The 25,948-nt window shown below is 38.7% G+C and overlaps 1 protein-coding gene across 1 annotated transcript in view; it reads right to left on the reverse strand.

Annotated features, from left to right (window-relative positions):
• Window positions 1-302: 302 nt before the first annotated feature.
• Window positions 303-25,948, reverse strand: part of gli2a (GLI family zinc finger 2a) — a 55,134-nt gene continuing 29,488 nt past the window's right edge. Inside the window, exons 3-14 of the mRNA XM_060876284.1 lie at window positions 22,988-23,090; window positions 17,230-17,426; window positions 15,560-15,748; window positions 9,917-10,118; window positions 9,606-9,804; window positions 8,664-8,771; window positions 7,732-7,860; window positions 5,396-5,545; window positions 4,726-4,890; window positions 4,319-4,600; window positions 3,155-3,491; window positions 303-3,040 (exon numbers count right to left, since the gene is read on the reverse strand). Of these exons, the coding sequence (XP_060732267.1) occupies window positions 876-3,040; window positions 3,155-3,491; window positions 4,319-4,600; window positions 4,726-4,890; window positions 5,396-5,545; window positions 7,732-7,860; window positions 8,664-8,771; window positions 9,606-9,804; window positions 9,917-10,118; window positions 15,560-15,748; window positions 17,230-17,426; window positions 22,988-23,090 (4,226 nt within the window). The 3' untranslated portion in view covers window positions 303-875. The remainder of the gene's footprint in view (window positions 3,041-3,154; window positions 3,492-4,318; window positions 4,601-4,725; window positions 4,891-5,395; window positions 5,546-7,731; window positions 7,861-8,663; window positions 8,772-9,605; window positions 9,805-9,916; window positions 10,119-15,559; window positions 15,749-17,229; window positions 17,427-22,987; window positions 23,091-25,948) is intronic.

The following is a 25,948-nucleotide window of genomic DNA, read 5'->3' on the forward strand; positions in this document are numbered from 1 at the left end:
ATTCCAACTTCACTGATCCTGGTAGAACCATTAACTGCTGAAAGCTAAAAACTATTTACTTACACAATGCTGCCAAGCATTCAAAAGGAAATGCTTAAAATCCAGCTACTGAATTAGTCACTTAGGCAGTGTTAGTGGTGGAAATCAAGTATGCCTATTATTTATTTGTTTATTTAGATTATTACAGAGTGTAGCTGCATCTATTTATTTATTTATTTATTTATTTTGTCTAACATGACATTTTTAGATACCCTTGCCCAATATTGTCATTCAAAAAAAAAAAAGTTACTTTGTGATGCTAGTGAGTAATTAACAAAATTTAATGTACATAACATACATTAACTATTTAAAAAAAGTAAAAAAGAAATAAAACACAAATATGTAACACTGTAACTCAATACAAGATTACATACAATTGGATAGGACATTAATACTTGTTGAATGTGTTTCTTTTTGTGTGAAGGCACTTAGTGAACCCCTAAGTGCACTGTTAAGGAAGGGGAATATTGATATATCCAAAGCTGGCTTGAGACCACATTACCCTGGACAGCTTATAAATGATTCATTATAAGTGAAACATATGGCTTTGTGACTTTGATATATGCCATGTTAAGATCTTTGCATTTCATTCCAATTGTACTGCAGGCTTTTTGTTATGCCGACCTAAACTTCTTTAAATTTCACTGTAATATATCAGTGCTTTTATCTCATTAAAAATATATGTACATATTTTGTTCGGCATTGGACTTAAGTGTCTGCTGTGTCACATATATCTATAGTGTCATTCATACAATGTATACAAAAGGCAGAAATATCACTTAACACAGTCTGTTAAATGTCTTTCTCAGTGTTCAAGAGCTGTAACGCATTAATCCTCAAGCCATCAGGTTTAGGAATTTACTTTCTTCTGCAAGGGCAGTTAACATAGAGCTCATATCACCGATGGCCATGTTGCTGATACCTGCTGGCACAGAGGCCAGTGTGACGGAGTTGCGTGGAGTAGTGAGTCGTGAGGAATTCTGTGAAAGACTCTGCAAGAGTCCAGGGCTCAGTGTGCCAGACATCAGGCTGGAATGATCTCCATCATCCAACATGGTATCAAAGTCTATCTGAGTATGTTCAGTAGATTGAGTAGAGTCCACTGTGCTGGTAACTTGGTTGATTCCAGGAGATGTCATCGAAGCCACTGAAGTATAATCAGCTTGACTGGCAGAAGGAGACATTGGGGAGTTATAGTCTCCATTTCTGTCTAACATTTTGACCTCACACGAATAGTACACAGTGCTATCTCCACTGGATATATGAGTACTTCCAGAAGGTCTCTTTGGGCTGGCCTCAGAGGAGTTGAAATCAGAGGTCGTACTGGACATAGAATAACCAGCACGATGGGGCAAACCTGAACCTGTGTGAAGCCTGTTTGAAAGTTTTGGTTCAGGTAGAGGCCTAGGCTGAAAAACTCTGCTGACATTTTGATTAGTTGTTTGGGGCAATGGCATATAATTCCGCTGGTTTTCCTGGCGTGAGTAGCCAGACTTGTAATTCTGCATTTCTTGATTTTGCAGAGCCATGCTATTGTGTACTGGACCCTGGTAGGTGTTACCTAATGAGAGATTGCGGTTAATTTCCTGTTTATAACCAGGGCGTGGCTTGGTTTGCTCATTAAGGTTCTGACAGGGGTTGATGTATGACTGCCTATAGTGCTGAATGGGATTTGTCCTCTGAGTGTTCCTCTGTGAGTAACCCTGCTGTGGAACAGCCAAATTCTGGTTGAGTGGTGCAGACTGCTGATTTGACCCAAAGCCTTGGTAAGGGCCAGTGTTCTGCTTTTGCTGGACCACTGCCAAGTTGCCCCTGAGAACCTGCTGCTTTGGAAATCTTGCTGCATTGTCCACTGTACCTGAGCTGACTTCATTCCACTGTACAGGCATGTGATTCTTATTTACACTATCAGAGGCTGGAAAAGACTGTTGGGAACCTGGGCTGATTTGGCAGGAGGGCATTATTTGATCTATGTGATTCATGTTACCATCAACCAAGGCCATGCGTCGTTGCCCACAGAGTTGCTGGTATTGTTGGGAGGTAAGATTGCTTTTGAAAACCTGTGGCTGACCACCATTGTAGGCCATACCAGTATCCTGAGATGAGGCAGCATGCTGGGACCTGAGGTATTGCACTACATCATCTGGAAGCACCATATCCTCTTCTGTTTGGTCAGCTTCATCCATAGCCATGTTTTCCATGACAACATTTTCTGAGATGCTTGGGGGCCTTGGGTTAAAGGCATGACGATGCAGGCTGCCATCAGAAAATGTGTTGTTTTGCAGGTTAACGCCATAAAGATCACCCTGAGGCACACGAGAAGGGTTCATGCTGCTCATGCTGTTGTAGCGCTGAACACGTGGCAAAGAGAGAGGATCCACAGCTGTCCGATGAACAGGGTCACTAGCTCTTCTAGGCATATTACTTGGGATTTCATGAGGCATCATACCAGGAACTCCGTAACTCATATCGCTGCAGCGCCTTGAGGTAGCTACAGTCCGGGCTTGGAATAAATGAGCTGTATTATCCTGAGAGTCATTGTACAAGGCCATCCTAGTTCTAAGACTCATGCGATCCATATTGGGCAGGGGTGTAGGCGGCGCACCCCCAGTGGCTGCTGCATATTTTGCTTTTAAGCGATAATGCTGGGCTGGGGTGAGGCTGAGAAGGCTTGGCAAAGTACCTCCACCACACTGGCTGGCTTCACTAGATCGGCGTGAGAGGTCAGTAGAGATAGGATCGTAAGAGTCTGCTGAGCTGATGTTGTGGTTGCGTCCCCCAAATTGTGAGGCTTCACTGGAGCGCCTGCTGGAGTAGCAAGGTGAGATGCCTGAGGATCTGCGGCTAAGTGTGTAGGCTGAGCTCACAGTGCTTGTGGTGCTATCTCTACGTTCCTTCATCTGATTCAGTACTGTCATTTCACACAAGGGTAAATCTCCAATGTGTTGCAATGGTGTGCCAACACTTTGAGAGCCTGTACTTGAACTTTCCAGCAGAGAACCTGAAAGGGGGGAAAGCAGAGTAATGAGAGCTTCTCTTAAGCCTTCACAGTCTTCAGTCTTTTCAGTCTTTACCTGTGTCACATTTCAAATGTAATGTATTCTATCATACTCACCGAGAGATGGTATAGGAGGCAGCTTGGTGTTTCGGACTTGAGGAGTTGAATTTGTCCAGGAGCAGGAGTCTCTCATCGTCTTTAATTTCTCCTTTTTTATATGATCAAGATGTAAAAGAACTCCCCTGTTCTTGCGCATCTGGAGACCTACTCCTGATGAAGTTCCTGGAGAACCCGTGGAATCTACCACAGGGGGATCATCCAGAGCGTACAGGTCCCCCAAACTGCCTCCACTATGCATGGCCATATCTACTCCACTGTCATTGTTGGTGGTGCTACCTAGCGGTGACCGGTCACTGCTACACGATGACTGACCACCAGGGCTGGTCTGATACATCTAAAATGGGTGGAATATTAATCATTTTATATCTGTTAAAAATTGTAATAATTTTAACCTGTAAATAATTACACTAACAACATTTAAAAGGGAAAAAGAAAAAAATCTCTTCTGACAAAATGGTAATATAACATGCATGAATAACTTTAAGCTTCAATGATGTAAATGAGTTCTGACCAAGTCTAAACTAGAAAGTGCTTCTTGATCACAGTGTGATGCTTTTTGTTCAGTAAACATACAGCAGTCCTAGTCTCTGAATATTAATTAGATCACTTTTATCATTGCACTACAGAGGAAACTGGCAGCGCCCTGGGCAATGATGGAACAGAAAAGAATATGGTGAGATGAGATGAATGGTTCTATGTAAGAAACAGAAATGTGGGTTGTGGAAAACAGTGTTAAAATACAGTCTGTAACATATATCTGCAGCATATAAGGTGGTATATAGAAAATACATGCAGGAACATAAAAATAACTTATGCGTAAAATGAATGAATTAAAATGAATGTTTCACATTGAAAAACACACACACACACATATATATATATATATATATATATATATATATATATATATATATATATATATATATATATATATTACACTCACCTGAGGAAAGTCTGTCCATATGATTTAAAGCATGGCAGATATTCAAGAGTCAACCAAGTAAGTGTTAATAAAGCAAAAATAATATTAAAAGGAAAATCATTAGTATGTATAATAATACTGTATCGGGTGTTAATTGAGTGTGCTGCTAAATACTCTACCATTGTTAAATATGTATTCAGATTAGTACAGTAATTTATTAGAACAAATTACTTTCTTACCATTGTGTTCTCAGTCTTAATGGACTTGACTTGTAGGCCATCCTCCACACCTTTGCTGGTACTGCTGGCTTCAGCTAACTCCTCTGATCCTCTTCCAGTATGCTTACTGGTGGCCTCATTTTCCCCACTTCCTTTAGGTGGTAAGGGTTTTGTAGGAGCATCACCACGTTGCTTCTTTGTGACATGTGCTTCAGGACCATGAACCGTCTTCACATGCTTTCGGAGCGAGCTAGGGTCTGTGTAACGCTTAGTGCAACCAGGGATCTTGCAAACATATGGTTTCTTGGGGAACATAAGATAAAAAATTTTGTATTAATTTTCAATATTTTTGATGAATAAAGCAATCAATCTTGCTTGTTTTTCTTGTCCTAGGAGGAAATATAGAGTACAAATTTCAGTAGCACTACCTCATTTGAGTGTGTGCGGTTTTGGTGCTTGGCTCGGTCTGAAGCATTAGAGAAAGCCTTGTTGCAGCCTTCATGTTCACATACATAAGGCTTCTCTCCTGTATGTGACCTCAGATGTGTTTTCAGGTTCTCTAGACGAGAATATGCTTTGGAGCATCCTTCAAACTGGAAAGAGGATAGTGAATTTGTATCAGTATCATCATCAAAACAGATCTGACTGTTTTTTCACTGTGTATATACTGCTCTGTGTAAGTAATTGATGGGCAAATCATAAAGGAACCCCTGCAACTAGGTCAAAAAATTGTCTGATTCCTAGACTCTAGGCCTTAGTAGTATCATTGTTAAACTAATCTCAAACTTAATTTCTTAAGCTTAGATTCAAACAAGATCTTTGCCCATTTAAATGTGCATGGAGATTGGAAACTAATATATAATTCAAGATTTTCAAGCAAATACATGATCAAGCAAATACAATCAAGTCATACATGTTGCACTGTATTACATTATTATTGCACTCATTGTACTGTATTGTGTTATTTTATTTGAAATAACATTATTACATTATAATAATTTTTACTTAATAATTATGACTAATTTCTAGAATTGCATGTATTGACATACTGTTGGAGTTTGCACAGAGAATCACTGAACCTGATTCTTTCTTACTTACTGTGCATTTGTGAGGTTTCTCTCCTGTATGCCGCCGCATATGGACTACCAGCATGTACTGGGCTTTAAAAGGCTTCTGCTCTCTTGAACATTCCACCCAGCGACACACAAACTCCTTCTTCTCCCCATGGATATGGTCATTATTGATGTGCTGTAAGGAGAGAAGTGTGTTAGAGATATAGTTCACTCTTAATACACTCTGTTTCACTGCAGTGACAATGGTGATTCAACTTGTAATTCATCTTATGCTTTGAAAAAAATTCCAGCTATCAAGAGGGTCACAGGACTTTCATTTCATCACATTCAAACATGTGTGATGGAAACTGTACTTATTCATGGAAAAGAGAGCTGAAATCCTTTATGGTGGCAGAACTGGTCATGAAAAGCATTCTACACACCAGAGGGCACAGAAATCCCCAGTTTCATATTACAAATAATACTGAACTCTTCCAAAAAGATTCAACCTTTTAAAAACAGTTTTCACTCAAATGAACTATACTAATATGATTAAGTTTCATGCTGGATATGTCAAACTAATGGATTGTAATTCTCTGTATTCTCTTTGAAACTATTTTTATACAATAGCTGAAAATCAGTACAATACATTCTTTCTGTTTTTTTTTAATCAGGGTAATGTGCATGTGGCTAGAAATACACATCCATTTTCAGGCTTATGCTCTTCATGCTGAACATAAACCATAATTTAGAGCTATGAAGAATGAATACTTGCAACAAATAAAACTAAACACCATGCCATATTTTTCTTTCTCAAGGTGTGTAATTTGTTTATATGGAAACCACATATTAAAGCCTTAAGGGTCAAAGGGGACAAGTAGTGTGGGAAGAGTTGAATGACTTCTTTCTCTTGTCTCTTAACACAATGTTCAAAAATAAGACTCCTTCTTGCTCCTCTTTTTTTTCTAATAATAATAATCTTTTAATTTGCATTACCAACTTTTCTTACACTATGTGAAACATTATCACAATATGCCTTCATTTCTGTAGAAATGAGTTCTTTTGAAGTTTTGATATATGCTAAAATACAAACATTTAGACTGGTTCAGACCTGTTCTATATAGGTAGCCTGAAATGGGAGGACCACCAGAGGCCACCACCATTGACCCCTGAAACCCTGCTGAGCCACCACTCTTTGTGAGGATCTACCCAGGCTCAGAGGGTTTAGTCCTGGTGAGTCTGATTGGTTGTGAGTGTTTCTGTCATGGTGTTGAGAACAAGTTGTTAATTACAGGGTGGCTTGTCTGAGGTGCCATGTCTGGGGGAGCCGCATCAGAGCTGCCGGCATGTCGACAGATTTAGTGCTGGGCCCCAAGCAAGGTCAACGTCCAGGGGGGATAACAGAGACTGAGACCCTGAGTGTGTTTCAGTGGGTGTGTTTAAGTATCTTGTGCCCCTTTTCCACCAAGGCAGTTTGACTGCTTGTTCGGAGCCAGAGCCTAATTTAGAACCAGTTCTTTCTTTTTCGACTCAAAGCACCGGCTCTGAACCAGGAAAAGTGGTTCTTAAGTAGCACCAAAACGTTGCTGGTCTAGACTAAAGAACCGCTTGCGTCAGGGGCTGGGGGTGGGGCTACTGTTAGCGCATTTGATAAAGTACCTTAAGTGCACTAATGTTTAATACACTTTTACTTTACCCCAATATAATCAATTATCAGCACACATGATAGTAGGCAGCTATATATTACATGGAGCTGCATGTACACGTTGGATTTGCTGCGTTTGGGTGTTAATGTAGGTTCACAAAGCCATGAGCATTAACAGTAAAGCAACATCCGCCATTGTTGATGTTGTGTATATGTTTGCTGCTGCTGCACTAACTGCTGGGAAAAATGACACGTATACAGTGACGTAACAATTGGCTCTGTGATGCTCTCTAGTCCATGGAAAGGCAAACTGGTTATTAGAAGGATCGCCAGTGGAACCAACTTTGAACCAGCACTAGCTCTGAACCAGCACCCGGTTCTTTTTGGTGGAAAAGGGGCATTGGTGAGACGAGAAGATTCCAGCACAACTGGTTGCACCTCTGTGTGCATTTGGATGCTCGTTAACTCCACTTGTGAGAACGACAGGAAGTGAACAATAACAGGAGCATGAATTGGCTTCTTATAAAAAACAGGCTGGCCTATTAAGCTATTTCAGTTCTAATTGTTAACTATTATTTCTTCTTGCAATAGTTTTTTTCAGTTTTCTAATTATACACACAGACCCTGCACTGAGTTGTAACTAAACATCTGCTAATATTAAATTATCATTTTGGGTAATTTTGACTCATAAAGTCATACCATTTTGACATATGCTTGAGAACAGCAGTGTTACTTACATGCACCAACTGCTCCTGTGTGTCATATTCTTTAGAGCAGCCCTCCCAATGGCAGTTGGTTTCATACACTGCCTCAGGCTCTTGCTTGCACTCATCCTTATCCAGTTCCTCTCTCAGTTCCACATGATCCTGTAAAAAAGGTCATATACATAGTCAGACTGTAGGAAAACAAAGTGCTGATGTGCTAACTGTTTTATAACATTATCTTTTTGTTCATAGTTGTACTATAAATGTTGTACTTGTGTTGATACACTAGTTGTTTAGTAAAAACTATTTTGACTCTCTACCATCTTTCTGGAGTTGTTTTGCAGGGTACTTTCCTCTCATAGTCTGGGAATGTTTAGAATGGTTCTGAGATCTAATGATTCTGGTATTAAACTTAAATGGGCCAAGCCTTCTCTAATGTGGTGAGCGGGTAGAATGCTTTACAGCCACATCCAATATTCCTGTCTGCTCACTCATTTTGTCTGATAGGGAGTCAAAACCCAAAGGGTTTATTTAGTAGCAAATGACGGAAAGTAAAGGGTAGCCATGTGTGAGGTTAAAAGTAACCCAAACAAGTTCTTAAGGGTAGATGCTGCTATGATGGCACCAAAATCTCTCCTACTATATTTGTCAGCATCAGTAAACATCATACCACCACAGCACAACAATGGGGTTAAAATGAAACACAAAAAGGAGCATAAAAAGAGTATATGAACTGTGTCAGATTAGGAATATTTAGCAGATTTGCCAGTATGAACTCTTTCTTGCACAGTTTACAGCCTAGATATAATGGATAAAATAGGTAAGCGATTGTTGTGTCACAGGTGGAATTTATCATCCACATAAATGCTGTGAGAATAAATAGATTGATAAGTAAATAAAATGCCAGACAGGTTACCCCCCTACCAAAAAAAAGACTAACCAACTTGAATGTTTGACCTTTATACCTGAGAACAAGGGGAGATAGGGCATGTCCCATCCACTTCTGTCTTCATCTTTGACCTCTTGGTTATGGGATTGACTGTACTGCTGACTGCTGGGTCTCCTCCTGCATTCTGGTAGTACAAACATTAGAGAAATGAAGAGAACGGACCATAAAAAACAAATGTAAACCGAATGTCGGTATCATGATGGCAGTGCAGTTACTGCCAATAACATAAATATTTTAGGTCTGCAGACACGCCATGTTAAACATCCCATGTTTCAAAAACAACTCAATTAGATTCTAAACCATTTAGAGCACCCTCGTAAGATTGAAGTGTATTCATGAGATTATAAATTCTCTTATAACCTACAGAGGGTGAGGCTGCAGAGTTTTATCTCCTGATGAATTTCTTAACATGACACACAGTGCTCTCAGAGCACAAAGTTCCTTCATGGGGAAAGAAGAAAAAGAGTGGGGGTTGGGGAATATCTTCCAAATCCCACCCAACCACTAGAGTAAAGTGTAGGCCAATGTTTTCCATAACTCAATAACTGACAGGGTTTTGTTGAAAAGCAAGGGAAATGTGTTTTTCATCACTGTGTGTGTGTGTGTGTGTGTGTGTGTGTGTGTGTGTGTGCATGTGTGTGTGCACGCAAGAATTTTATAGTTTTGAAAATGAAATGGAATAAAAATGGATTTAGTGGGTGTCTGGATATGAGAGTGGGTCAGAGAGTTGGAGGAAGTTTACATTCTAGGCAGTCTTAATGTTTACATGGGATTGATAGAGGAGGTGGAAGCAACACTTAGGATTTTGTCATCATAAGGAAAGATGACAGTGCATACAAGTATTTGTAGAATAACAAGAAAATGTATATAAGCAGTTTATTAAATTGCTCCATGCACATGTACATGCCTGAATAACAGAAGTTCATAGATTTCCTGGTGTGTTCAGAAGCTTACTCACTTGGCTGGTGTCTGTGCTGGGGTTGCTGCAGCTGGTGCTGTGGGCTGTGGCAGTTCCGATGGGTTGTTGCCGGTTGATGAAGGAGGGAGAGGGTTGGATTAAGGGAGGTGTGTGTCCAAATGCACTAAGCCCTCTGTGCTGGGACAACAACTGCTGGTATGCCACAGGAGCGATAGGGTGATGGAATGTAAATGATGGACTAATCAGATTGTAAAGGAAAAGAGAAACTGGAATTAAGATTTGTACATGGCAGTGATCAGACCTACATGTGAAAGATCTACAACCAAACATAACAGTAGGCCTTTCTGTACCTGATAGCCCCGACTGAGAGGTGCCCATAAGAGCTACTGGCATTGGAGCTGGACCGGGAGTTATTGATGTAGGCCACTAGAGAGTTGGGCGAGGTGCGGATCATGGTCTGCAGGTCGATGCTGGCGTCTGACATAGGGGAGATAGACAGCGCTCTCTTTCGGCTCAGCCTCGGTGTCAGTCTGGGGCTTGGAAATCGGGTCACTGGGGAGAAAAAGTGTACATGTGAACTCTTTTGAGAGCTCTCAATTCTTTTTTCTCCTTTCTTCTCTGTTTCACCCCCCTTTATCATGTGCATCGCTCTCACACTACTGCACTGAATAATTAATCAGCCCAATCAGTTGCAGTAATTACACTGATACTAATCTTCCAATAAAGCTGACTTGGCTTTATGTTTTCCATTGGTGTTAATAGCAGAATGCTATAATTAATAGCAAAACCTCCTGAGAATTTTTTCAATTTCTTATAACAATGCCATGTCTGATTCTAATGATATAAGGACCTATTACTTTTTGAATCTATTACTTTTGAATCTACTTTCTGAAACAAAGCAAAACTGATATTGCCAAGCATAGCATGTCTGTTTTGTAGCTCCAGTTCTTTGGTGCTCAACAGGTGTTGCGCATTAGCCACGGAGAAAGTGGATATTGAGTAGTAACAATGCAACAAGCTATTAAACCCTTCAGGACTAATCACCATAGGTGATGCCTATAGGAAGATAATTACTCCACATATTTTCGGTTATTAACACACAGAAAACACATCCAGTGAGATTTCAGTGAGATGGCTTTGAACACCTGGCCTCTGATGTTAATTGCTGCTCTCTATCCAGAATTTAGATACTGAGTCCTCTGGTATATTTTGCAGCATTGACATAAATTTTTATTTTCATTTCCACAGAAAAATATGTAAGGACAGTAAATAGTGTGCTACTATTAGAAAATTAAACAAAAAATATAACACACAAAAACAGAATCAATGTTGTGAGTTGTGATTTCATTTTATTTATTTATTTATTTATTTTTAAACAAAGTTTTGCTTCCAAACTGTAGATTTAGCAAAGACAACAAATGAACCACTCAGAATGCCTCCCTGTAGGTCTTTTAAATAAACATGTCAGGCATCATTTGAGTTGCATAAGGCTGGTAAGAAACAATCATGGTTGTAAAGACTGTTCAGGCCACCAGAAGAGTCATGCTAACTGGAATTTGCATCCATTTTTATTTTATAATGCATAAGAACTTTGCTTATATAACATTAGACAGACCTTTATATTGGTCTGAACTGAATGATATAGAAGTGTTTAATGCAAGTTCACCTTCAGTCACATTCTTGTCTTAGAGTCTAGCTGTACTGGAAGGTGGTTGCTCTTTGCTTTGTGTGAAGTAGGAGCTATGAGCAGATCTGTGACTTTCCTGCCTAAGGTCATAGCGGTCCACATCTTCTGTGATGTGCTGTTTTTTTATGAGTGGTGTGGCTCTAATTTAGGGGTGTGCAGGTTCCTATGAAAGTTTATTCCTAAAGCAGATGTGCAGTGCTGTGTGGCTTTTTGGTGCCTAGTGTGACTGAGGGCGCCCCATAGGCCCTGGGGGAACTGGGAGGGTTTTTTTTCTAATTGGGGAGCTGGTCAAATATATGGCTGTAAAATTACAGCCACTCTCTACACATTTAAAAAAGAGGCGGCAATTATAATAGGCATCTGCTGCACTACTTTAATTGGGATGCCTTTGTGAAGATATAGAATAAAGTGGGTGTTAATCCTCCGTCTGGTTGTAGACTTTCATTTGTGTGACTCTGGTCTCCTGCAGCTGAGCTGTGACTGGCATTGGTCAAGCACAGTGTCCTGGGGCAGTTGTTGTTTTTTTTTAAACTTTTTTTTTGGAAGTAAAAACCTTTTCATATTTGACTCTGAATTGACATTAGTATTAAAAGCTGCATGAATGTATGTGCTGAATGCTTTTCAAGTTTGAGCATTTCACCCCAGCCAGGACCTACATTGTTTGTGTATGTTCTGCATGTATGCTATGTGAACGGTTGTACCATAGTGTGTGTGTGTTCGTGTGCACACAAGTACTATGTGTAAGTATAACACCCACCTACACCCCACCCCATTTAGTGTTCAAATAAAAAAAAACGTTATCCTCCATCAGGTTCAGCTTGCAGCCGGACACCAGACGTTGGATTTGGCAGCTGCTATTGTTATGGGAGCTCAGTTCCCTGTTGGCTCCACTGCACAAATGAGTTCACCGCAAGACCCACTTCTTGCCTATCAGTCTCTTCAAGTGTTCTTCTCAAAGCATCTCAATTAGAGACCCAGTTTGAGAGTGGTTTTACTAGGGCCGGGTGAGGTATTCTGAAAAGGCATATGGGTCAGTAGATACGCTCAGCCTTTCATTCATTCATTCATTCATTCATTCATTCATTCATTCATAGGGATTGTAATCCAGCATCACTGAGTGACGTATAACACTACATGTGCACTGGATTCAGTGGCGCTACACAAATAAGAGTTGAGGAACTTGGCGGAAAAATGGAGCTCTGTTGTTTTTTGTCATTTTGTGCTTTCTCTCTGCATCTCTGCATGTTTTTTAGGCTTAGTTATAATTAACATGTTATGCACATGCTACTGGCACAAGCAACACTTGGCACTAACATGGTACTTTTGTCTCTTTTTTTGCAAGGCCTATCTGAGCAAATTTCCATGGGCCCAAATATTGCATAAGCTTATTTATTTGTGACTATGAGTGAAAATGAGTGTATCCACACAACATTATGAGTGTATACACACTACACTGAGTACTAAACATTGTCCTTATAATGCATTTATTATATTATTAAGTACAAACAAAAATTAACCCATAGCACCATGATATATATTTTGAGCTTTTTTCTCTACTGCATCTAACTCCACATAGGTATATAAATTTAAGAGGAAATTACGAAAACATGGCAAGAAATATCACAAAATATTTTTTGTTTTGTTAAGAGTTACTGCTGTTCCGCAGATGCCTTGCGCATTTTCTGGTCATGGCGTCTACCTTGATTGTTCATGGCATTTTAACACTATTTTTACTCTATTTCAGCTCAGTTTGTATGGTTCAAGACTGTTGTGATCTTATACTTAGGATAGATATGGAGTCTGTCTGTATGAAAATAAACAAACAATATTGAAAATACCAGTATTAGCATCAGCATTAGCATAGTGGTGCAGAGAAAATATTGGTTTAAACAAATAAAATCATTTTTCTTAGTTAACACTGAGCTATACTTCTATTCTACTTGCTGCTTCAGTTCACCAATTAATGTCCCATTCTAACCCAAATGTCCAGTGGAAAAGGTTGTGTGGAGAATTTACAGTGCAGATCATTTTGGCTCTAATGACAGTGTACAGAAATTTCCATGTGTGCATTTCTCATTTTTACAACAACGGTAACCATTTACAGTGAAACTCAAACCTAATCCCTCTCCTCCTGTTGGCTAATAGTCAAATACGAGTCATCTTGAAAACAGGCACAGCACTTTGAGGTCACCAAGGCTTCGCTCTTCTGGTGGGTCTGTTGAATTTATTATTGCATGAATTGATTTTTAAATATGCATATGAATTTTAACAGCTCTCCGTTCCAAGACAGATGACAAGTTGTGCAATACATATTTATCAGCTTCTCGAGCTGCTGAACAAGCTCCTTTATTTGGCTCTCTGGCCTCCATGCCATTAGCTGGCACTCAAGTTCAATGAGTGCCCTGTGTCTGTGGCCCAGCATCGAGAGCCCTGGGCCTGTGAGTGCTAAAAGGGAGACCACATCAATCCAGTTCGTGGAGAAGGCCAAAGACATGGGTGTAGAAGGAAAAAGCCCTGCACTGTGTTGGTGTTTGCGGGTGTTTTTGTGCAAACAGTTTCACTCCACAAACCGTGGCCAGACCGCTTGGTGGAGGCCCGGGCTTGTGGCTGCAGATGCAGCTGGTCTTATGACCATCTTATAATGGTTCTGTTTGATTAGTGGACCAAGAAGTAATTGCAACTTGCAATTTGAGAATGCTGGCATGCCATCTTGATGGAGAAGCATGATGTTTTGTGCAGTACAAGCATGGCGCCAACAAGGCACAATATAGAGAGAAAACCCACTTCCTCTGGGTGGCTATGCAGAGCAGAGCCAGTGAAAGCAGCTATAAATTTGCTTAACAGTCACTCTAATCCTGACTTTAACAGATTTCCCCATCATTCACTTCTCTGCACAATATTAACCATTCATAAGGCTACATTTCATTGGAACCATTCACATAGACCCTTTGGTTTGTATCAGAGCCAAAGCCCTGCTTGGTTCCCGGACAGCCCTGATTCACCTGAAAACCTAGTCTACAGCCCAGATCACTGCTGTAAGCAGTAAGCAGTAAGAGTGAACCCTGTTCTGAGGTCAGCAGGTCTGGGCCTCTTGTTAATAAATGACACGTTAAGTAATACTGTGCCAAGAAAAAATTGGCATCTTAAAAGCACAAAAGATCTCACAACTACATAACATGACTAATTGGCTCACATTACAAAACACCAGAAGGGTGCTACATGCTTGCCATAACACTGCTTTAGAAACAAAGTGCAGAGATGAAAGCTCTGCCATAGGCGGTCCTTCAGCTCACGCTAAGCCTTTGAGACACTCCATTTAAGGTTATGGTAGATGTGTAAGGATGTTACTTGTAATAACAAAGCACACCTGTTACATGGTCTGGATTAGAGGCACTAAGAGAAACACCTCATAAATTGCTGAGTATACTCGTGTTTATAGTCCATTTTGACTGTGAGTAATGTTTTATACACTTATAACAAAGCATCCTCCTTATCTTGAAATGGGAACATCATGGAGCATCCTGTAACTCAAATCTTAAGTCATCTTTCTGGACTTTTTAATCATAGCACAGAACGTGTTTTGACTGTATGAATGGCTTGTCACTGGGTAACTATGACTTTAACACACAGACATATTCATTCATTTTTTTTAACTACAGGTGCTAATTTTAACAGTTGTTAAAGTTGACTTCAACAAACACTCAAGAAACATAATGAGACTTGGAAACTTTATAGATGTAGAGTAGGCTAAAGTTAATTACATGCAGCAATGTATTATGGAGGTTAATCACAAAAGTTGGCAGCACGTCAAAAATAAGCAGATTAGAGCAGATTTCTGTTACTTCACTCTCAAATATATGATCTAATAATGTAAAAATGCAAAAATGTAAAAAACCCTTTCCCATAATTAAATCAAATTAACACATGCCTTTTAAAAAATGATGACAAAAGTTAAAGTTATTATTATTAATATCCAAAAACCATTCTTCTAATACAATTATTTTGCTTGCTAAGACAGATAATTAAAGAATATTAGGGTATCCCATGGATAGAATAATAGCTTAAGTTTAACAGAATTATTTGAATAAAGTCTGGCACATTAATACAGATTTCAATTATCGCTATGCACCAAAATATACATGTGCCTGTAGATCTCAACCAGATTTCTCGTTCAGATTAGAACTGAATCTGTCTGTTTGATAATGTGGAGTTTAACAACAGCTTAAAATCCAGTTCTGATTCCTGCTTTGACCATTATATAATTTCTATACAGTGATACATTAAGGAATCATAAGAGGATACTCACTGTCCACAGGACTGATGTAGTCTGGTAGATGCACAGCAGCAGCAGCAGCAGCTGCTGCCCCAGTCTGCATAAGCAGCTCTCCATATGGGCTGCGGTGACTAGCCATTAAATGATAGCAGTCAGCTGGGTTAGTCCCATGAGGATGAGGAAGGCCAAAAAGACCTCGTTCTTTCAGATGCTCATGTGTCACTGCAAAGAGAAAAGCAAGACTGAGCACTTGAAGGTTGAAGTGCACTCTGTGACCCAAAAACATTAGCTGTAAAAATACACATATATTATTTTTTTTACACAAGTATACACCTACAGTTGTTACCCATAACACATAAGGAATTCTGTGATTTTGATGTAATACCCATGTTAATGCTCAAACCTAGAAAACCACAATCTAAAAGTTTTTAAGGCACTCCTCATAAGATTTTACTTGCTGACTGGCTCAGATAATCATTATTGCCACCCCCACCATTTCCTCTTATTCCCGAATGAACAGTCAATATATGTCCATACTGGTTAATATGGAGGAGGGAGTTCTGGTTTATTCCTTTCTTCTTGCCTTCAAGGTCATTAGGGCCACATTTGATCTATCAGAGACAATTAGGCCACGGAATGGTAAAAAAGAACAAACATGTTTTTGTGCTGGATTCATGGTAGAACAAGGGCGTTTATTTTCTCCACAGTTGTCGTATCATGGAGCACCCTCTCTAGAGGGGACCAAAGTCAAAGAGCTGAGGATTGTGCCCGAGTCTGGCCTCCTCAAGCCCTCAGGGGAGTCTGATCAGTGGTCAGATCACAGCACTGGACTTCCCCACTGCAAATTAACAGTTTGATCTAAACCTGTTACTCATGAAAGCTGATATTTGAGGGATCATGGCTGTATAAAGCAGCTGGCTTACTGAATGTGTTTTTTTTTCACCAGTGCATGATAATCTATTTAATATTGCTTGGAACACATGAAAATGTAGTATAGCAAGATTATGATCACACTTTTTAATTGAAAGGGAAGGGGGCTTATACTCTTTAGATTGTGCTCACTCAAGCTTAATTTCCTCCATTCACATTGCTCACTTGCCATTTAATCAGTTATACAATCTTTTCTACATTGCTTATTTAACTGTAAAAGCAGAAAGCCATTACTGCCTACAGACTGTAGAAGGTGATTTATCTTTGATTCTACCTCCTTGTCCCAACCTCTTAACAGGGTTGTGAGAACAAAGCTGACATGATGGGAGGTTAAATTTGGGGGAAATTCTTTTTTTGGCTGTTTTCTTAAAAGATTTCCATTGTTTCTTACGATTCCCCTCATTCATGAGGAACAGGTCTTGAGAATGTTTTAAGTTTCAAAGAGTATTTGACAGGACTAATTCCAAAAACAGGAGAGATAAGCCTTTATGTAAACTTACATGTGGCAAAGTGCTGTGGTCTTTGCAGTTTCTTTGCCACTGTGGAGAAAAAGAACCATTAGCTCTCCCTCCTTCTTAAGTACACAGTTTCTTTTATTTTATGCACTTAATGCATGGCTTTATACTATAAACTCAGACACCATTAGTGCATCACCCCATAATCATGACAGAAAGAGGTAAAATGTGCTAACCATTCATAAACCAGAATGCTTTCCATTTTAATGTGAATAAGCTCTTTATGGTTATGTAATGCGCTTTTCAATGCACACTTACCATCAGCCGGGCTGAGGCCTCGTGCCGCTGAGATGACAGACAGTGTGGGGCTGTTGTGAACTGAGCGTAGGTACTGCTCCATGTGAGGGTTGACATATGGATGTGGTGGGCTGAATGGTGACTCACTCGTGGCATGAGTGGACAACCGGATCAGAGAGATATCAGAGATAATTGGGCTTCCAGCTAATCCAGCAGTTCTAGAAAATGTAGAGACAGTGGAAGAAGGCAGTTGAAGTTTTGGACCTCAAGCAAATCCATGCATTGACAGTGAATTTACAACTACACAGCTAGACACTTTGGTTCCCCCAAAACCAATTAGTATTATATATATTAATTTCGGTGATAAAATATTAGTCCAATATAAGTCCAAATGTGACAAAATGTTCTCTAGGATGAATCAGTGGTGTAAAATTGGTGAAGTCTTTTCTTTACTACTCACATACTCTAACTATTATGCTGAAACATTGCTATGTGCTTTCTTTTGGCCGTGGGCAGTGAGCAAGTTGAGACTTAAATGAACTTAATACATCAGTGTTCATGCTGATGTCTGGAAGGGATGTATCTCCCCTAGTTAGACATGCCTATTTAACATTTTCAGCCTGGCTAATTACTGCCCTTTGACTGAGCCCATTTGTAGAACACAATTCCAGAGTGGAACTTTGGTGATAGCTCACAGATTGAGGTGGAGATATAAATGTGTCATCTCTTGACAGGTAGCTGAGCTCTCTGCCCACCCAGGGAAAGCCAGCCAGGAAGGAGACAGTAATTGTAACACCTCTTAAAGGTAGATTTCTGCCTCCATTTGATCTCATCCTGTACAGGTCCTGAAAAAATACTTAATATATGGATCTGACAATGGCTCTTCTAATTTAATTGCAATAGTGTATTTCAGGGTGGAAGGACAAAGACAAATCAGACTGTCTGCCTGGAGGTTTGGGTGAACCAGCATGCTCCTGTAATGCAGGTCTGACAGTTCTCTGCTCAGACATCCTTACTTAAAGGCACAGATTCTTTAACTAGCTTTTTAAGCCATATTCTAAGCCATAATCTGTAATCATTACAATTGACCGGTTATAATGTGTTTAGGATTACAACTGCAAAAGCTTTTGCATCCTAAAAAGAAGGGCCAATAGAATGGAGTTTCCTCTAAGCACTGGTCATCCGTGGTTCTTGATTGGGTCTTTAACAGATTAGACAAGCACACAAACAAAGTAGGCCAGTCTGTGTTAACATTTGTTCCTCATTAACATTCACAAAGAAAGAAAATGACCATGGTAACAAATCAGAGCTTGAGTTCTTTAAATGTTTGTTTGGGATATAGACTAGGGTGATGGAGAAGGCGCTTAGGGATTTTCCTGCCAATGCGGACTTGTCAGCATTTGTGCAACAAAAAAAGGCCTTTGTTAACTGATTTTTAATTTGTGTGTGTGTGTGTATGTGTGTGTGTGTGTGTGTGTGTGTGTGTGTATTTTACTGATGTCTTGTTTTTACAGTTTATACCACAGTTCAGAAAACAGGATCTAGTCCTTAAATTATATTTGAATATATTTGAATATATTTGGTTATGTCCAGTTCAATATCTATTCTGCAATACAACTGTATTAAAAAAGCACTTAATTTTCATCCATGCTTACAGCTTAACTATCTAAAAGGAGCATCTAAGATACATTATGCTTGTACATCCTGGCTTCATTTCAGTCCCTCATTTATACCTCCTCTGTATGAAGGCCAACTTGCATGCATCTTGGGCTGAGTACAGTTTCCAGTAAATGGCTGCAGACTACCAAGCTTGTGCAGTGGCCAACATTCTGCCATCAGTCCCCTTGCAATGATAGCCATAAAGGCAGCTCTGTTCTGGTGGAGCTGAGAGAAAACAGACGCCCATACACAAAACACCCAGCACTCCTCTCCATTCAGCAATAGGGGAGAGCTCTCAACATTAATAAGCTTACATTGTGATTTTATAAACTGTAACTCTTCCCCCTTTTGACAAGGAAACACTCAAATACTCAGACTGTGCAATAAGCAGTATATTATTTACACTATATATTTGTATTAGTATTTTAATGTCTGCAAGTCAGTAATGGCTTAATTCATGCCCTAAAGGTTTTGTCTGTGTGGATGAATCGTGCTTTAGCTTGGTCTATCTGCTAATTAAAACAATTTCACCTGCACCAGCATTTATTGGCCCTTTACCTTTCCCAGTACATTCAGCAGTGTATCACTACTGACTGGAAAACAACATGTCTTCATTACTGCATTTCTGAGTAAATTATATGAATTGCCATAGCACTGCTGAAATCATTCAGTATTTATATAAGGGTCTCTATAATATCTCTATAAGGTCTGTAACCTAATTGTGAAGGTTAAATTAATTTCAAAATTCAAATGTATTTCACTGGCAGTAGAACGGCCATGTGACATGACAGTTCCTGATCTGAAACAAGCCACGAGACTTTATCTCTTACAAATGTATAATTCAGAGCTTTGAAGTTTCTTGACGTTGAAGTTACTTCACATATTTCAAATGAATTGAGATCCAGTCAAAAATGACAATACAGCAGACTAATACAGAAACAAATCTGGAAAACTACCAATTGCCTGTTTGAGTCATGGATAATAAGCCATAATTTAAAGCTTTACCCATTGGGGACTAGAAAAGGGAGGCCCTTGTGACAGGCATCATTACTGAAATCATGTTGTTCCACCCTCTTTCATACAAGATCTGACTTAACCATCTTAAAGAGACAGACAGTCACAGACAGTCTATGCCATGAGATTTCTGAAGGTTGACACATAAAGATCCTAGAAAGATTTAATCATAACACCATGGGTGGCTCCTGTCCATGTAACCCATCTGAATGTGAGTTTTGTTTTACAATCACATAACCTGTAGTTTGGGGAGGAGGTAAGGAACATTCTTCTGAAATTACAGCACTGCTTTGAGCTTTACTGCATTATGGTACACAGTTGTTCTGACTGACTTATACTATATTTATTGGCTTAAGGCCTTAGCAGTTTTGCATTACTAAATACCTAACTGCACTAAAATGAACAAAGCCTAACTGTTAAAGCTTATACACTAAATATTTTATAAACAGTCATTCAAGTAGATTTTAAACATATCCTGACTTTAGTTTGGAAGACATGGTTTTACACATTGGCAGCCTGATAAACTTTTCAGTAGTCAAAGAATCATTTGGATATTGGTATCTTGTCAGAGTAAGTTCATTTCTTGCATTACTCTTTAAGTCAGACAGATACAATGCTTCTAATGAGGTGGCCAGAGGTTTTAATGGCTTTTATTTACTCGTAAATCATTCTTCACACACCAGAAATAGTGAAATTCCACTTATATATAGTTCTCTATATTTTTACTTTCTATATGTTCTGCCACACATCATGCTTATTTTAATCTTAACCGACTGCTCATTTTACTGTATATGAAGTGATATTAAACCAATAGACCGACCTAAAAATAAACAGAATGCCTTCCAGAGTTAATGCATTAATTACTCTTATACTTGTAATGCTGTGTATAGTTACATTTCTGTGGTTTATTTGTAAGTACACAAAGGTAATTATGGAAATGATGGCCTCATTTGTGGTGTATTTACACGTATGACACACTGACCAAGGACAAAATCAAATGTGTGTCAATAATATCAGGTACAATTTCCAATAGGAGTTGAGTTGAAAAGTGCCAAAACAACATTAATAAATCAGGATAATGTGCTGAGGTTTTCTGTTCAGACCTACTGTGGTCAGTAACCTCACCACAGAAAAACTTGGGCATGATCCATACTACAGTGTCAAAAAGTAGAAACGTGGTCAATAAGAGGAAGGGAACACTTGCTAAGGAAAGGTACATATGCTCAAACAGTGCTCCCTCCTTTTAGAGTAGATAAACCATTTAAAATGCTGTAACATTATATGTAATATAAATATTTGTAATACAGTTCTGTCCAAATGTGAATCATGTTATATATTGGAAAAGTTTTATTATTCCCCATCTGGTTTCTGAATGCCAGTTTACTTTTGGAGAAAAATGACTACATGTTGAAGTTTGTTGTGCTTTTTTGTTTGTTTGTTTTTAAGAATGAAGAAGGTGTACTTTTTTCCATTGACCCAAAGCACTCTTTTTTTGTAATTTTTGTAAAAATGGCATTACATAAGAGGCTGTCTAACAATGATATTGCTAAGCTGCCAGGATTTAGTCACAGTGTGAGGACAATTCTTCATTAACAACTAAATCCTTCTGCAGAATCTCTTTGTGGCAACTGTGCCAATTGTGTATGGACGGACAGCAGTTATATTCTGCACTCAGAACCCAGACCCATGACACTTGTGTTTGTATGGATAAGCTCAACTTGTTGACCAATGTTTTGGAATTAGATGAAGCACAGGCAGAAATAAATGAATTGGGGCGACTGTAAAGGCCAAGTCTCAATAATCAAAGCAGACAGATTTCAAAGAGAGAGAGTGTCTTCTCTTTTGAACACTACACATAATCTGTGAATTACTTGTGTGAATTTTACTTGCTACATCATTATTGTAAACACAAAAATGAAGTAGGAAAGAATGTTGAAAATCAGTTAGTTGAATATTTTAATATAGCTACATAACATTTACACACACGTTAAGAAAAACTTATCATGCATAAATTTCACAGCTCCAAACTGGTCTTTGCATGTGTAGGTATATATGTAGTTCCCAGGTACAGTAAATAGTAGAAGGATTTTTACATGGCTCAGTCTAATAACATTATATTTATATGTGTTTCCTTGTCCATAGTTTCAGGTTATGTACTGAGCTGGTGTGCAGCAGACCCTCTCCCACAAATGGAAAAATTATGTCAGTTGGCGGAGATTTCCTGGATTCAGTACATGTAATGCCAGTAGCACAAAACTGTCCAGGACAATAAAATATAGCTTGAACGATCGTGTATGGGTGGAAATTAGATTTTCTCTATCACTTTTCACTCCATCTTTCATTCTCCTTTGCACGTATCTTTATATGGAAGTTTTTGATCAAATATAACATCATTCAGGAATCAGGAAGAGCTCCTGTCCTGAGGGTGTTCTAATGTTTTTGATTAACCTATCCCTAAGTTCTTCCACACTGCCCAATTACCACACTCCCTCAACCTGCTTCCTGTAGCTGCCCCATCAAATTTAAAACACTGATGCATGCCCCATCATGTCTCACAGTACAAAGAAGACATGGTGCATTAAGACTCTTCTCTATTCTGGCACATAGAAAATGGAATGAACTTCCAATAGCTGTCTGAAAAGCTGAGTCTGGCAATCTTTAAATGCTGATCAAAGCCTTACCTATTCATAAAAAAGCCTTACCTATTCAAAACTTTAATTAGCACTTTATTTAAAATAAAAATTTAGTTGTGTGTCTGCTTTTCTTACTATTTTGAGTTTTTGAGCTGATGGTATTCGCTGTCCATGACCTAGTTAACCAGTAGCAGGATGTATTTATTGATAGAGCACTTCTGTAAGTTGCTCTGGATAAGGCTGTCTGCTAAATGACATAAATGTAAATTTATCATTCTTTTTTTTTTCAGTAATTTAGCTTTGCACATTTTTTAAAGGATTTTATATTGTTATACTATACAATCCCATATGATGTAACATGAAATATTACACTGTGCATGATATTCATGTTATATATTAGATTTTAAGCTCATTTTCATTAAGGGTGCTATTAATTCTAGATTTGCCTGTATTCTAGCACTTAATAGACTTACCCATGCATGGCATGAAGAGGGTGTGGCTCATAATGGTATCTACCCTCATGATGGCGCATGTCGATTGGGATCGGTGTGTGGAAGGTCGGGAATAAAGGGGGAGCTGTGGAGTTAAGGATAGGCAAAGAGAAAGAGAGAGAGTAAAAAGGAAAACAAATTCAAGTAAGTGTTAGGCTTCCAGATGAAACATTTTTAAAGACTGGAAAAAAGGCTGTAATGCTGCTCACATTAATTTCCATGGGTATCAAGACAGTAGCATATTGGCAGTAGCACATAGTAGAAATGGAATAAATTAATAATCATAGCAAGTCTCAAACATCATCATCTTTAAAACAGAACAGTTTGAACTGGGCTTTTGGGAAAATGCAAGCCTATCTTTGAACTGAGGGATAAGGGGACACAAAATAACAGAGAAATGTTGACATGCTGGACACATTACCACACATGATCTGGAAAAGTACATGCCCCACATACATGCAATGGCTAATATAGGAAACAAAACAATTAGATGTACATATTCACATTACACAGCAATATAAGAAGCAGATAATGTGTCCTGAGGTGCTTATTTAGGGTTCCAGTAATTAATGAGTAGTTTGCTCCTTTTTAACAAGGTGTATGTTATGCAATAAAACATTTTAATAGCATGAATAGAATGTTTTTTTTCCTTCTGCTTTATTAGTGCAAGCTACAAATTGAGAATTAAGATGTAAATGTGTCATAAATGTCAGTTTTTTTCCCCATTTCTTCATTCCTTCACCATCAGTAAGCATTTTATTCTGGTCATTGTTGTGTATAGGGAGACTATCGTGGGTATAGTATGCAAAAAGTGAAAATACACACAGGATGACAACAGTCCATCATAGGGTACCATGTACAAACACCTATTAACCGTTTACAGCCACCAATGTTTTTGCAAGGTATGAGAGAACCCGGACAACTGTCCACACAGGAAATAACACAAGCTTGGGAATGAACCAGAAACCCTGTGAGGTGGCAGCACTACCTGCTGTGCCATTATGCTGCCCCTCCATTATTTTAGAAATGAGAAAGCCAGACTACACACATTCCATCCTGAAGGGAGGGAGGGCAAATTCAAGCCTGTGTTCCAGGTAAGCCGTACTCATTTCCATTTGCTGTGAATATGAGCAGCCATACTCCTCGTCCCAACATTTAACATCTATACCTTTCTCCTTCAGTGGCAATATCTCCTATGCACTAGCATACATCCATGTGCAAGAAGGGGCCATTTTGCTAGGCTGAATTCCAGTCTACAACAAAATACCTAAGGTGTCACCAATGTCAGTGAACCTGAGAGCTAAGAACATGGGGGGAAGGATTGCAATGACTATCTCATGGGGGTAGAGCAGTAAGGAAGAGGACTCTTTCAGCAGCCTATATGTGCATTTCAGAACTAGCACCCTCAATCAAGTTATACGAATGACTCTTGCATTACTTTTAGATGTCTCTTGCAAAAACTTTTGACTTTTAAAGGTTTAAAGCCCTTTAGGAGATCTGCTTTGTTTCTTAAAGGAATAAAGCCTTTTAACTCATATCTTGTGGTTTCTTGGACATGTGTTGACGTATATAATTTACATAACTTATTAATCATTAACTTTCTTAGAAATACACAATACAGCTGAACTACATAAAGAATAAGCTTCTGTACTCTTTATAAAACCTGCTCTGGATCAGTTGTACATTTTTAAGGCAACAGTAATTGAATACTACTGATATAACATGATAGGCAAAATAACAAAGTTATTGCATAGAACTTATAAAAATGTATTAAAAACCTTCCTAATACAGATGAGAAACATCCAATCTTTAGGTTCTGTTTGGATATTTTTTTTATCTCTTTACTTTTAAGTCTGTCCTTGGTGAGTTGGAAGTAAGACAGACATTCTTATGCCTAGTACAGAGACCAGGATAATGAGCCTCTCAGCAATGACTTTTGGGAGAAAGAGTATGTGCATGCATAACATCTTCATTCATGCTCTGGATCATGTGTGGCACTTAGTGTGTGAGTTAGTCATGTACAGCACATGGGAGGTGGTCTTCAGGGAAGTCCGTGTCATTAATAATAATGGAAACTGGCACTGGAGAGTGTGTATGTCTTGTTCTTGCTTTCTCTCAAAATATTGCAGCTTGTCTGACTGTTACAGAGCACTGACTGCTGGGATCCAACCAAAAAATAAATGTTTTCAGAACAAAAACCTCACCACATTACTAATTATATATTTTTTCTTCATTAAACAATGCATCCTTTATAAACTCATTTTTATTAGCCTAAGATGTCTGCAGAACAATTGAAAAACTATAGGAGCAATAATGTATTAGAATAATACATAACCTTTAATAATAATACAAATCTTTTGTTAATGTTCCTGTTAGAGTTGGATCTATGAAAAATCTCACAAACTGCATATGATCACAGTGGAAGTGCATGCTTACAATAATCTCAAGTTAGCACATATTTACTAAAGTAGTAAAGAAACACAGACATGAATGCTACAATGCATCATGCAGTTTTGATCATGGACTTAATCTGCTTAAATCTGAGAAGGTCATATTGGACTGGTGTCTGAATAATAAGCTGCAGAATAGTTATATGTGTCTGGTTATTTGAGTCTGGTTCCTCTCAAGGTTTCTTCCTTGACCATTCAAGGGAGTTTTTCCTTGCCACAGTCTCCTGAATCACCTCAGACTTGCTCATTGGGTATAAATACAAACACATTTAAATATATCTAATATTAATCTTGAATTTATATTGATGTCTGTTTAAACCAGATGCTGTCAATTTAACAGTAAATATTGCTTATGAAATAAAATTTATGAAGTTATTTTGTCAAACATGTCACCAGAGGATTAACCAGAGGTTGTTTCGCCTTAACCTCAGGATGGAAGATTACAATACCATTGCTGGGAAGTTTTGGGAAAATGCTACTTCTGAAAATTTGG

This window comes from Tachysurus vachellii, chromosome 8, assembly GCF_030014155.1.
Source record: "Tachysurus vachellii isolate PV-2020 chromosome 8, HZAU_Pvac_v1, whole genome shotgun sequence".
In the NCBI taxonomy this organism is placed as follows: Eukaryota; Metazoa; Chordata; class Actinopteri; order Siluriformes; family Bagridae; genus Tachysurus; species Tachysurus vachellii.